The 12,946-nt window shown below is 40.5% G+C and overlaps 1 protein-coding gene across 1 annotated transcript in view; it reads left to right on the top strand.

Moving 5' to 3' along the window:
- dhx58 (DEXH (Asp-Glu-X-His) box polypeptide 58) overlaps positions 1-12,946 on the top strand; it is a 152,657-nt gene that overhangs the window by 15,671 nt on the left and 124,040 nt on the right. The window contains exon 11 of the mRNA XM_072442789.1: positions 801-988. Coding sequence (XP_072298890.1) covers positions 801-986 — 186 coding nt within the window. The 3' untranslated portion in view covers positions 987-988. The remainder of the gene's footprint in view (positions 1-800; positions 989-12,946) is intronic.

The following is a 12,946-nucleotide window of genomic DNA, read 5'->3' as shown; positions in this document are numbered from 1 at the left end:
ACGTGTTCATTCTGGTGTCTGTGAACGGCACCTTCGTTCTTTTTATTTTCATTCAATAAAGTGACTTCCAGGCGAAAAACACACCGTTGCCCAAAAAGAGCCTGTGTCTGACAAGTGTGAGAGCTCCAGAGTTGTAGAGGCGATAGATGCTGAGACAGAGATTTCACGTGTCACACCGCACTGCGCATGCGCATCAAAACAAAAAGCAGCATGAACGCGACAGCAACGTGTGAAGTGAAGTCAACAGAGCAGCAGGAGTCGCCCTGCTATGACCAGTTACGTGAGTTTTATGATAAGGTCGGTGAGGATGGGAACAATCTAACATTTCTGTGCAAACTTTGCCCAGCAAGTTTTCCCTCATGTTTTTGAGAATATACTGTGGGGCTGAAAGCTGCTGCTAGTGTGGTGCTGAAGAGACAGCAACACATGGGGAAGTCTGTCCCTTCAGTGTGAATGTAAATCCTGGGGAAGGATTCAAAATTGGATATGAAGATGAAATCTGACACATATTTTCAGCAATAAACTAATACAATAATTGCTGCCTGTGGTTGTATTTGGGCTGTGGAAATAATTTAGAACAATTATTGCATAATATTGAAAAAAATAACTGAACTAGTTCATTTTTTGGAGCTGTGAACTTAGTTCAACATTTTGAAGTATGAACTATGAACTGAACTAGTTAGAGAAAGTGAACTTTCCCCACACTGCATTTCGTACCCGTCATTGTCTGTAGGGTGTTATGTGAACGTCGCTGCGTCACTATCAGCCTGACGTGTCGTAAAATGTCTTTTTTTTTTAAGGATTGGGGCTTTGAGATGAAGTTCAAGGACGTGGCTATTTTGGGGACGCTGAAAATCTCCAGCTTCGCTCTGCTGACTCCCGACGGCCAGATCACGGTCAAGAAGTGGAAGGACGTGCCGTTTCCCGTGGACGACTTTGACTTCGCCGCGTACTGCGAGGACAACCACCCCGACCTGTTCGACTGAAGGTCATAATCATTTACTTTGGGCCTTTATCACAGTCTGGACTTCATAGGTGGAGGGTAACAGCCTTATACATAGGGTTAAATATAGGCTATAGCGGAGGTGCAATTTTTAAAAAGGTTACTATTCCCTTTGTAATGCTCGTTTATGTGGGGAAAACAAAATATTCCATTCCAATTAATAAGCAAAAGTAGATAAATGACGTTTGAAAGTGTCACTGGGGCTTATACATTTTATATCTGGATTGTTTACGGAGACGTCTTGATAAAATGCGCTTAATATTTACTGATTTTTGAAACTACCGTATTTTCCGGACTATAAGTCGCACCAGCAAAAACATGCATAATAGAAAAGAAAAAACATATATAAGTCGCACTGGAGTATGAAATGCGGTTGAAAGTGTGAAAATAACAAATAATATCACATATAAGTTGCTCCGGAGTATAAGTATAAATATAAGTATAAGTCGCACCAGCCAAAACTATGAAAAAAGTTGCAACTTATAGTCCGGAAAATACGGTATGTAAAAACAAAAATGCTGTTTTGGTTAGATTTGCACCGGATTATCGTCGCTCACGGATTTGAGACCTTTGAGATTTTTCCACATAAACTCGGTCAAAAAGTCCTTATTCTTCCTGTTGGTCAGTTTTTAGGAACGTGGACCAACCCGTTTAATGCCAAATACTTCCTCCTCTGCCGCACTCGTCACTTTAGCTGTCACGAGATGAAGTTGTTTTGTCGCTAGATTACGACAAAAACAGGTTATAAAACGATATTACTCAACAATGAACGGCACAATGATACACGCACTTGCACTTTCACTGCCTAAAGCTGAGATTATTGAGAGAAACGTTTTATTTTTTGACAACTTAACCGTGTTTGAAATGAGCGTTGCCATTAGAAACTTTTCAATAAAGCCATTTGAGTGGCTTGAAGGTTCTATATTCAGTAAATATAATGTAAAAATAATCATAATAGTCACAATTATGTCGTCGTTTACACTGGAGGCGAAGAAATGGGCGTAACCTTTGATGAAATGTACATCTTCTGCACTGTTTTACTTACTTTCGTCCTGATTCTTTTAAGTGTATCTTTCAAGCGTTGGCGGTGACGGGGTTGGAATAAATTACACAAATGTTTTGAGTGTCTAGCCTTGTAAACAGTGTCAGGTTTTACATCTAAAGGCTAAAAGCGGTTTTGTTTAGCTGTGCTTTTGAGTGAAGGCTTTAGAATTCATTCATTTATTTTTTGCCTCGTGATTTATGTCATATTGTGACTTTAATATGTTTTTACTTTAAGCACTTTGGCTTACTTTTGTACAAACTCTGCTCTACAAATAAACTTGAAATTGTTTGAGTTTTTTCACGTCGTGCCCTTCTTGACCACCAGGTGTCAGCGCTCTGCAGCGAAACAAAACCCAGTCTGACCGCTCAGTCTGAATAAAGGGATTTTCCACTTTGACTGTTTGCAGTGAAGTTGAACTCTTCAGTCAAAGCACTAACGTCTCCATGGAAACGAGCAGAAAACGCAGCACCTTCACACGAGGAGAAACGAAGTCATCGATGTCACCCGGCCCCGTCTTCGATCGATTCGTTTTGTTTGACATGACTTCCTTCGAGTCCCGTGCAGACCCGGTTTAGTTCCTCGTTTAGTCTGTGTTTCGACCTAATCTAATCCTGGTTTCGACCAACTGCCTGATGATACTGCTAAAGCCTAATATTTTGTCACTTATTATATGATAGAATTCCATCCGGTCAAAACTCTCGGAGGCAGATGTAGACGCATCAGTCGAATGCGCGTCACCGGCAGCAGTTGTTCAGCAGGAGAATCGTACCAACCTGCAGTTTGGGGTTTGTTTTCCGCCCGGAGGTGAACACGCCACCCTGTCCTAGTCCTTATACATGACCGCGGGATTCGTCTTCCCACACTGCTTTTTCAGAAATGAGAATCCGCTTGCCGCATCAGTCGAGTTCAAATACAATTATCCAACAGGAGACACGTCCCGACCTGCAGTTTGGGTTTGTTTTCCGTCCGGAGGTGAACAAGCCGCCCTCTTCTAGTCCTCATACATGACCGCGGGATTCGTCTTCCCACACGGCTTTTTCAGAAAGCCGCTCGCCGCATCAGTCGAGTTTGAATACAGAAAGCGCATCACCTGCAGCAGTTGTCCAGCAGGAGAATCGTACCAACCTGCATTTTGGGGTTTGTTTTCCGCCCGGAGGTGAACACGCCGCCCTGTCCTAGTCCTCATACATGACCACGGGATTCGTCTTCCCATACGGCCGTTTCAGAAATGAGAATCAGTCGAGTTTAAATACAGGTTTCCAGGTTTAGTCCCAGTTTAGCCTCTTATCATATGTGCTGTGCGAGCGTGACCTCTGACCCACAACCATCCGGTTTTCTATAAACAACGTGCTTTTCCCTCTCAGCTCGGCGCCCGGTTAATCACAATGATCTGCGTTTGTGAAAGTGGAGCAGAACTAGTGGAGAAGAATGGCGCGTGATGAGTAATTGCGTCGCCTTGTGTCGGATCGAAGGCTTAAATATCTCTTTTTGAACCAAGGGAAAAGATGTGTTGGCGACGAGATACAAATAGTCTGAGGCGATAAACACAAAATTAGGGCAATCGTCCTCAAATAAGGCGGAAATTTGTACTTTTATTTCCAGTGGTTAAAACTAGCAGATCGTATATATCCACACATAAGCTGCAAGGAATTTCAAACATTTTTGCGACCACTTCTACACCGTTTGTCACTGAAATTATATATTTCTATTTGATTATTCCGACGAAATGTGTTCTTTTGTTGACAAAGTTGTGCGCTCAGCCTTTAGTCCTTTAGAATTACAGTGTTTATCCCAATTAGCATCACAAAACGCGATGATTAAACGGCCCGTGTCTGGAGAAGTCCGTTGTTTGCCGCGAACAACAGGGAAATAAACAATGCGTTCTTTGTTCAGTAAATGTCATTTCGCTGCCAGCTTCTGGCCGTCTTTGTCAAATTAATGTGTTTAATCCCAGACAAAACAGACTTATTTTCTCAGAGCTCTGGAGAAATGCTTTTTGTCGCTATCTATCCCATTAATCGACTCGAAGCAATGAAGAATTTGTAAGAAAACAAATTATTCACGTGAAGAAAAAGTAATGTGACAACCAACACACTGTGTGTGTGTGTGTGTGTGTGTGTGTGTGTGTGTGTGTGTGTGTGTGTGTGTGTGTGTGTGTGTGTGTGTGTGTGTAGACAGTGCCCCCTTCTGGCCACTAAGGCTGACTACAGTTTAGAGATTTCAGAGTGGAGCAGTTTTATCCAGTCAGAAAATAGAAGCTGCAAATTCAGAGTTGGTTTAGTGAAGGAAATCTGCGCCCTGCAACGAGTGGGCTTTAAAAACCCAGGGGAGCAGTTGTGTATAACCACCTCCGCGATGTCAGAGGGCAAACATGTAAAAAAGATGAAGAAGCGAGCTTAAAATGCATAAACGAGTAAATGAGTGAACTGTCTAAGGAGGGTTGGGTATTTAAATGCTCTTATCAAACTATTCAAATACATTTCATATTCTGGCATTTTGAAAGCCACATTTTGCTTCAAAGTTATTGTTAGTTGGTCCCACTTCTCACAGCAACACCATCAAGAATGCGACTTTTCTTTCGTTTATATTAAAATTATCTTACTAAATGTTGTACAGTGAGTATATTTTAATATTTAACAGATAAAAGAGGTATAAGGTACATTTCAAACCAACATTTATCTTGATTTATTTATTTTGACAATATATTTATTGTTTTTTGCTGGATTGATATTTGTCAGACAGATAAAGGTTCTTTTCGCATTTTGGGAATTAAAACAGGGGGAAAAACGATGTATTCACACTTGTCTTGGTTTAGTCCTGGTTTGAGCCCAGTTTAGTCCTGCAAAGACTTGGTTTGGTCCTGTTTTAGTCCTGATCTAGTTCAGGATTTGTTCTTATTTAGTCCCAATTTTAGTTTTTAGTTGTTAGTTAGTCAATGGCACGTCACGTTTTGGATGTTCTACTTCCTGTAATTTTAAACTTTTATGATTCAAAATGTCGTCGCAAACTGCAATTTAACAAACATAAAACTATGATAAATGATTCTATTCTACCAAACTTAGTCATAATACCTGACTTTAAATACATAACTAGATATTATAAGTACATTGTGAGGTGGATACTTTTTTACATTTACTTCACGACATTTGAGAGCAGGAATCTGTACTTTTTTTTTTACCTGGACTAAAACGTATGAGGTACTTTTCATATAGTTTGCGTTTGAGTTATTTTTTGCACGTTCGTGGAAGCGTCCTGACTAAAAAGAATTGATAAGAGAAACATTTTTGTATATCAATATCACTACATTTAACGCTTTAAACGTGTTCAGAATCTGTGTGTAAAGTGCATTTTTAAACGGGAAGTTCAATACTTTTACTGATTTTTTTTTTTATACCTTCAATTTTTGTGCATTTTTTACTTTTTTGTATTTTTTTTAATCTTGTATCCGTACTTTTAAGTTAGTTTTTAAAATATATATACTGTGCATATGTTCTGTCCTTCACGTCACCAGTTCTTTTTAAATACAGTGAGTCATTTTGAGTCTTGAGCTGGTCCGGATTATATTTCTGTAGTTCTTCCCACACACGTCATTAGAACGACAAATCCAAATGAATGTTTCTGCTGAATGTAGAAAGTCACTGTGAAGGTGTTTAAATGAACGTCAGGAGGGAACAGCGGGAGATGCTTCACTGAGCAGGAAAGAAACGCAACTCCAGGTCAGTTTTGATGAGGAAAGAAACTCACCATAAACATTGCATATGACGTATCAATGTTATTTAGTTTGTTTTAGTTTTTGATTGAGTTTTAGTGTGTGAATGTGAAGTGGAGGGTGGAGTCTATTTTTTATATTTTTGTTTGTTTTTTCACTGTATTGTTATGTTCATTTTTTGTAATGTTTTATTTTTGTTAATAATTCAAATAAAATAAAATATAATAATTTAAAAAATGGAATATGTGGTCTTTAGTCAGAGGTGGGTAGTACTTATATTTATATATTTACTCAGTTATGTTTAATTGAATAACTTTTTAAAGACGTTGGACTTCTCGAAGTAGTTTTTACTCCTACTTGAATAATATTTCCCCGTTAATAGAAATAAAATACCAGATTTTGAGCACTATTTGGTGTTTTGCCTTTCCAATTATAATTCCGATCTGATGTCTGACAACTTGACTTGTTGTTCTACTTAATATAGTCGTCTTTTTGAATTTATTTTCTTTTTGGCTTCTCTTTTCACTCCTGCAGCTGATATCACGCAGACCTGGAGCGGTGTTCGAGCGTTTTTTGTGTTTTTATTGTCCAGAGATCTTCACCAAACTTATTCTGATCATTTCATCGCTAAAATCTCCTCAATAATGATCATTTTAGTCGTTTTATCATGAACCAACACTGTGTTTAGCTTGTTCTCACAATTGAGAAGACCCAACACACAACCAGAGCAGCCAATCAGTGCTCAGGGAAACTGCCACCGGCCCTAAAGTCCCGCGCCCCACCCGGAAACGCCCCGACTCTCCCGATTAGCCAGCGCGCTACTGTTTCAAAGCAGTTGGGCTCTATGTAACTGTAGCAATAGAAAGCATGACGTCATGAAGCTAAGATAATCCTTTATTGTCCCAAATGGGGAAATTTCATTGATGCAACGCAGGCATGCGCTGTCTTAAAGCCGTGTGATGTCATAAAGCCGTGTGATGTCATAAAGCTCGCCTCGCGTATATAAGAGCGGGAACGAACTCTTCATACCAATTTTGGACTCAACGAGAAAACTTCCAATATTAAGAAGGGGAATATATTCACGCAGACCGACATGTGGGCTGCAGTTCAGTTTCCACCAGCAGAGGTGGTTCTCATGTGCTACCCACTGGACAACCCACAGGTGATCGGGCTGAGACGAGAGCTACAAAACCAGCTCCACATCAACTCTTTACAATCGTGTCGAGTGAAGCAGATGGAGGCCGACGCCCAGCAGAGACGACCCCTCGAACTCACAGTATCTGAGCTACAGAAAGAGCTGGACTCCAAGGAAAAACTGAGCCAAGAGCTTCAGGAGGCTCAAAGAACCAACGAAGAGCTGCTCCACATCAATGAGGAACAGACGTGGAGAGTGAGGGAGCTGGTCCAGCAGAAGGACGCCCTGGAAACAAAGGTAGAGGAGCTACAGAAGCAGCTGGATGAGTGCCACGAGAATCTGCAGGTGCCAGAGCTGAGCCGACAACTTCAGGAGGTCCAAACAACCTACGAAGTGCAGCTCCAGGTCAGTAACATGCTGAAGAGGAGAGTGATGAAGCAGCAGGAAGAGGTCCAGCAGAACAAAGATCTTGTACAGGATCTACAGGAGCAGCTGTGGGAAGCCAAAGAGGACAAGGATTCTATTGTAGAGTTTTGGAATCAACTCTACAACAAGACCAACCAGCAGGTTGATGCATTTGTAGAAGACCTGAACCAGGAACTCGAACATCTGAGGACGTTCTCCAGAGATCAGCAGACCATTGCCCTCCAAAAACAAGCAGAGGTGGAAGAAATGGAAAAGTTCACTTGGTTTCTCCAAGAACAAGTGGTGACACTTAAAGTGAATCACTACTTCGACTGTGCAGATGTTCGTGAAGAACTGGAGGATGCCATTGACACTATAGAGGAACAAGAGGTTGCCATGATGAACATGAGGAAGGAATTGGAGAAGTACAAGGCCCTGAGTAAGCTGCACGAGGTCACTGAGGAGGCCCAGAGCAAGGACTTCATCACCATCTAACATGAGCTCCAGAAGGATCAGTCAGTGGAGGAGCTCCAAGCCACGATGGACAAGAAGAACCTATAGTTGTATGAATTACAAGGCCTCAATCATTCTTAATAAACTCTTTGTTCAATATGAATTATGTCTTTGTTTATGTTTTATTATGTGTAGTTAAACCGCACTCTTTATTGATTGTCCTCTTCATCCTTCAGTTATTTATTCATTTATTCCTCAGGGACAATTCGATCTTACATCGTGACAAAACAAAGTTTGCAGCTGGTGCGATGCACAAAGTCAGAGCTAATGTTCAGCTCTCGTCCCTGGTTGGGCTTTTTTACACTTTTTACAGACATAAAAGACATTAAAACACATTTACATTCTCCTTCTTCCTCACTCGTGCACTTTCACTCATGAGTTTTTGTGTGTGAATGTGAGGTGGAGGGTGGGGTATATTTTTTTATTTTTATTGTTATGTCAATTTCTGTTATTTTATTGTCGTTAATAATTAAAATAAACTATATATATATTAAAAAAAACATTCAATATGAGGTCTTTATTCACAGCTTGGTAGTACTTATATATATATTTTATTGAATAACTTTTTGAGGACGTTGGGACTTGAATAATATTTTGTCAAAACTTCAAGTGATTAAAGCTTTATTTTGATAACGATTAATTATTTGCCTTTGTTTTTCTTACTGGGTTTTTTTCTAATACATTTTTTGTGGGTTTTTTCCCCCTTAATATAAATAAAATACCAGATTTTGAGCATTATTTCATCTTTTTCCTTTCCATTTATAATTCCGATCTCATGTCTAACAACTTGACTAGTTGTTTTACTTAATATAGTTGTCTTCTTTCATTTATTGTCTTTTTGGCTTCTCTTTTCACTCCTGCAGCTGTGTTTGTTTTAAACCATTGAGCGTTTTTGTGTTTTTATTGTCCAGAGATCTTCACCAAACTTATTCTGATCATTTCATCGCTCAAATCTCCTCAATAATGATCATTTTAGTCGTTTTATCATGAGCCAACACTGTGTTTAGCTTGTTACAAACAGTTCTTTTCTCCACTGCACCAGAGCTTCGAGTCTGGCGTCCTCTTCTGGTGGTTTTTGTTGCATATGCTGAATATTGGCTTTAAATATACAGTTTGATATATGTTGATACAGTTTGTGAAGAGGTATTTGTACTTGTAAATGTAAAGAAAGGCCAATCAGAGCTGAACCGAGCTTTTGTCGGACATATCAATCTGTTATAGGACTATATAACTAAACAAGACTTTTTCCATTGTATTGTGGACAATATTAGTGTGGACACTGAGTATATTCATAAATGAGTAAAGGTTAGGTGTCTAAAGGTTAGGTGTCTTTATTTGTACCCTTGGGTAAATTGGTTTGCAGTGATTAAGAGGCATCAAACATACATACACACAATATAAAAAACAGACTATACACAACTACATAATGGATTAATCAATACATTTATGTTTCACATGCCCAATATATTAGAGAATTAGTCCCAGACACAGAGAAAGGTTCAGCATACACACAAAGAGAGTACTTTTATATTATAAGTAGATTGTAATTGAATTAAAGAGGGAGTAGAATTGGAACGGTTCTCATTAGGGGCAGTTCTCACCTATTTCAGCCCAGGAAATGTAGGTTGTGGCCCACTTTCAGTCATAAAGTCCACGTCTTGTCACATTTTCACTCATTAGAATCCAAATAAAAAACAGTCTCACCTTTAGCAGGCACACTTATCTCAGAAAGAATGAGCTGCTGTTAGCTCAGAAGCTTTAGTGCTTCGCTTTAGCTCGTACAGATGAATAAAACCTCTTCTCAGAGCCACTGCTACACTGCCAATCACAAAATACACACATTATATTCACAATGTTTAGCTTCTAGTTCATGTTCACATTTAGATGGGGCTGTTGTTATCACGTCTCTGTAACTTACTTTGTTTTACAGCACGTGTCCCAAAAGCCTGTTTGCTCCAGTCTATCTGCTCCATGCTTGTGCCTTGTACTTTGTGAAACACGCATAAGGGTCAGATAAAGCATTAAACACAATATAAATGCAGTGTAATCATATATTATGTGGGGGAAAAGCCTTTTTGTGACTGTAAACACCGCGGACTGGCGCTGTCGTCCCGCCCACTTTCAACGCAGGCTTTTAGATAGAGGGCTGTATTCCCGTATTTTGGGCGGGGTATTTTAAAATGTGGACGGGCATTTTCGAGTGCAGGGACGGCGCAGACCGCGCAGACAGGCAGACGGCGCTCGCACGGTACAAGCGCACCGCGTAAAAAGCGCCACTTTATTTAGTAAAAGCATAGAAAAATATGGCGCAATACACCGCTCCTAAGTGGCAGAGTGTGATCATAATTTTGGCTTTCCATATTCTGCGCTGTGCAAATTTTTAAGTACTTTTTGTGGACAAAATTATTTGGACGGGGTGTTTTCAAATCCTATCTAAAAGCCTGTTTCAACGTGCGGCCAATCAAAGAAAATAAACCAATGAAAGGGATGTCTTAAAGCTGTGTGATGTCATAAAGCCGTGTGATGTCATAAAGCCGTGTGATGTCATAAAGCTCACCTCGCGTATATAAGAGCGGGAACAAACTCTTCATACCAATTTTGGACTCAACGAGAAAACTTCCAATATTAAGAAGGGGAATATATTCACGCAGATCGACATGTGGGCTGCAGTTCAGTTTCCACCAGCAGAGGTGGTTCTCATGTGCTACCCACTGGACAACCCACAGGTGATCGGGCTGAGACGAGAGCTACAAAACCAGCTCCACATCAACTCTTTACAATCGTGTCGAGTGAAGCAGATGGAGGCCGACGCCCAGCAGAGACGACCCCTCGAACTCACAGTATCTGAGCTACAGAAAGAGCTGGACTCCAAGGAAAAACTGAGCCAAGAGCTTCAGGAGGCTCAAAGAACCAACGAAGAGCTGCTCCACATCAATGAGGAACAGACGTGGAGAGTGAGGGAGCTGGTCCAGCAGAAGGACGCCCTGGAAACAAAGGTAGAGGAGCTACAGAAGCAGCTGGATGAGTGCCACGAGAATCTGCAGGTGCCAGAGCTGAGCCGACAACTTCAGGAGGTCCAAACAACCTACGAAGTGCAGCTCCAGGTCAGTAACATGCTGAAGAGGAGAGTGATGAAGCAGCAGGAAGAGGTCCAGCAGAACAAAGATCTTGTACAGGATCTACAGGAGCAGCTGTGGGAAGCCAAAGAGGACAAGGATTCTATTGTAGAGTTTTGGAATCAACTCTACAACAAGACCAACCAGCAGGTTGATGCATTTGTAGAAGACCTGAACCAGGAACTCGAACATCTGAGGACGTTCTCCAGAGATCAGCAGACCATTGCCCTCCAAAAACAAGCAGAGGTGGAAGAAATGGAGAAGTTCACTTGGTGTCGCCAAGAACAAGTGGTGACACTTAAAGTGAATCACTACTTCGACTGTGCAGATGTTCGTGAAGAACTGGAGGATGCCATTGACACTATAGAGGAACAAGAGGTTGCCATGATGAACATGAGGAAGGAATTGGAGAAGTACAAGGCCCTGAGTAAGCTGCACGAGGTCACTGAGGAGGCCCAGAGCAAGGACTTCATCACCATCTAACATGAGCTCCAGAAGGATCAGTCAGTGGAGGAGCTCCAAGCCACGATGGACAAGAAGAACCTATAGTTGTATGAATTACAAGGCCTCAATCATTCTTAATAAACTCTTTGTTCAATATGAATTATGTCTTTGTTCATGTTTTATTAAGGGCGCAGTTATTTTATTACTTGGTTTACGGATTGTAAAATGAAATATATTGAACAGGCGGCCGAAATATAAATATAATTTCAATTTTAAAAAGTGTTTTTCTTCCGGATTTACCAAAAACACACCACGGGAGGAGGGGGGGACGCGACGGTGAGTGAAACAGTAGATTTAGCGTGTTTTGTATTGGTAGAACTGACGCTTCTAAATGTGCACTCTTAGTCATGGCAAAACGCGCTGGAGAAAATGTGGTAAACACCGCTCTCCCGGGACCGCGCAGGGACGGAGCTGCTCCGTCACAGACTCCCGCAGCTCACTTCACTTCACGCGCTCTTATCTTTTGACTTAATACCGCTTTTTATATTTCATTTCATGCTATTTTGCGTTGTCGGTCGGTACTTTATAAAAAAAAATTATAATCATTTATTTTATTAATATTGTAGAAATCAATAATCTAAGTGCGGCGGATCCGTAAACCAAGTAATAAAATAACCGCGGCCTAAGTGTAATCAAACCACACTCTTTATTGATTGTCCTCTGCATCCTTCAGTCACTTTCACACTTTCACACGTGCACTTTCATAACACTTCCAGGTGGGGACAGATTTGATGTTCTTTCGTCAGGACCGCCTCGGCTGATTTTCAAATGTACAAACAATTATTTATGAAAAAAAGAGGAACAGAAAAGCACAAACAACAGGTTTAGTGGAACTCATTCATAACTAATTCATAAAAAGTCCAGAGAAATGCAAATAACACAAAGTACAATGAATTATTGCAGCACAATATTGGAAATGATTGTGATATTTAAACAAAGGTTAAATATAAATAGAATATACCAGAATAGTCTGGTAACTACAATATTGATAAAACTGCAATATTTGAAAATATTTTTTCATATTTATAGTAATGCAAATATGCTAATGCCTTCATTTATTTATCAAACTATGTCAAAATAAAAACAGAAACAAAATTAAGAAAATGGAGCATAAAGCCTTAAATCAAGATTGAATTTAGACTGAAAAAGACAAAAAAAACATCAAACATTTTTTTGGTGTTACTGCAATATATTTAGTGTATCGCGACACATTCTCGAACACATTAATAAACGAACAATAACCACGTCCTCCTGCGTTACCGTCGTCATGATCTCCATCACAACAGCCTCAACCAGAGCAACGTCCCGTAAACGTCCTCATCCATCACGGGACGGGGCCAGGTCACAGCCGCCTGTCTCTAATGGAGGCACTACATTAAAAAGCAGCGCCATTTTGACACTTCCAATTATAAAGAGCCCTAAAACACTGCCACGGCGATGCCCTCCCGGGGTGCGCCCGGCCTCTCCTGCACGTGCCACGCTGTAGTTTCAGCCATTGCATATGAAATAACATGTG

This window comes from Eucyclogobius newberryi, unplaced genomic scaffold (genome assembly GCF_026437365.1).
Source record: "Eucyclogobius newberryi isolate DKJ021-1_F unplaced genomic scaffold, fEucNew1.0.hap1 SCAF_13, whole genome shotgun sequence".
Lineage (NCBI taxonomy): Eukaryota > Metazoa > Chordata > Actinopteri > Gobiiformes > Gobiidae > Eucyclogobius > Eucyclogobius newberryi.
Note: the sequence above shows the minus strand (reverse complement) of the source record. Positions and strands in the feature narration are given on the sequence as shown.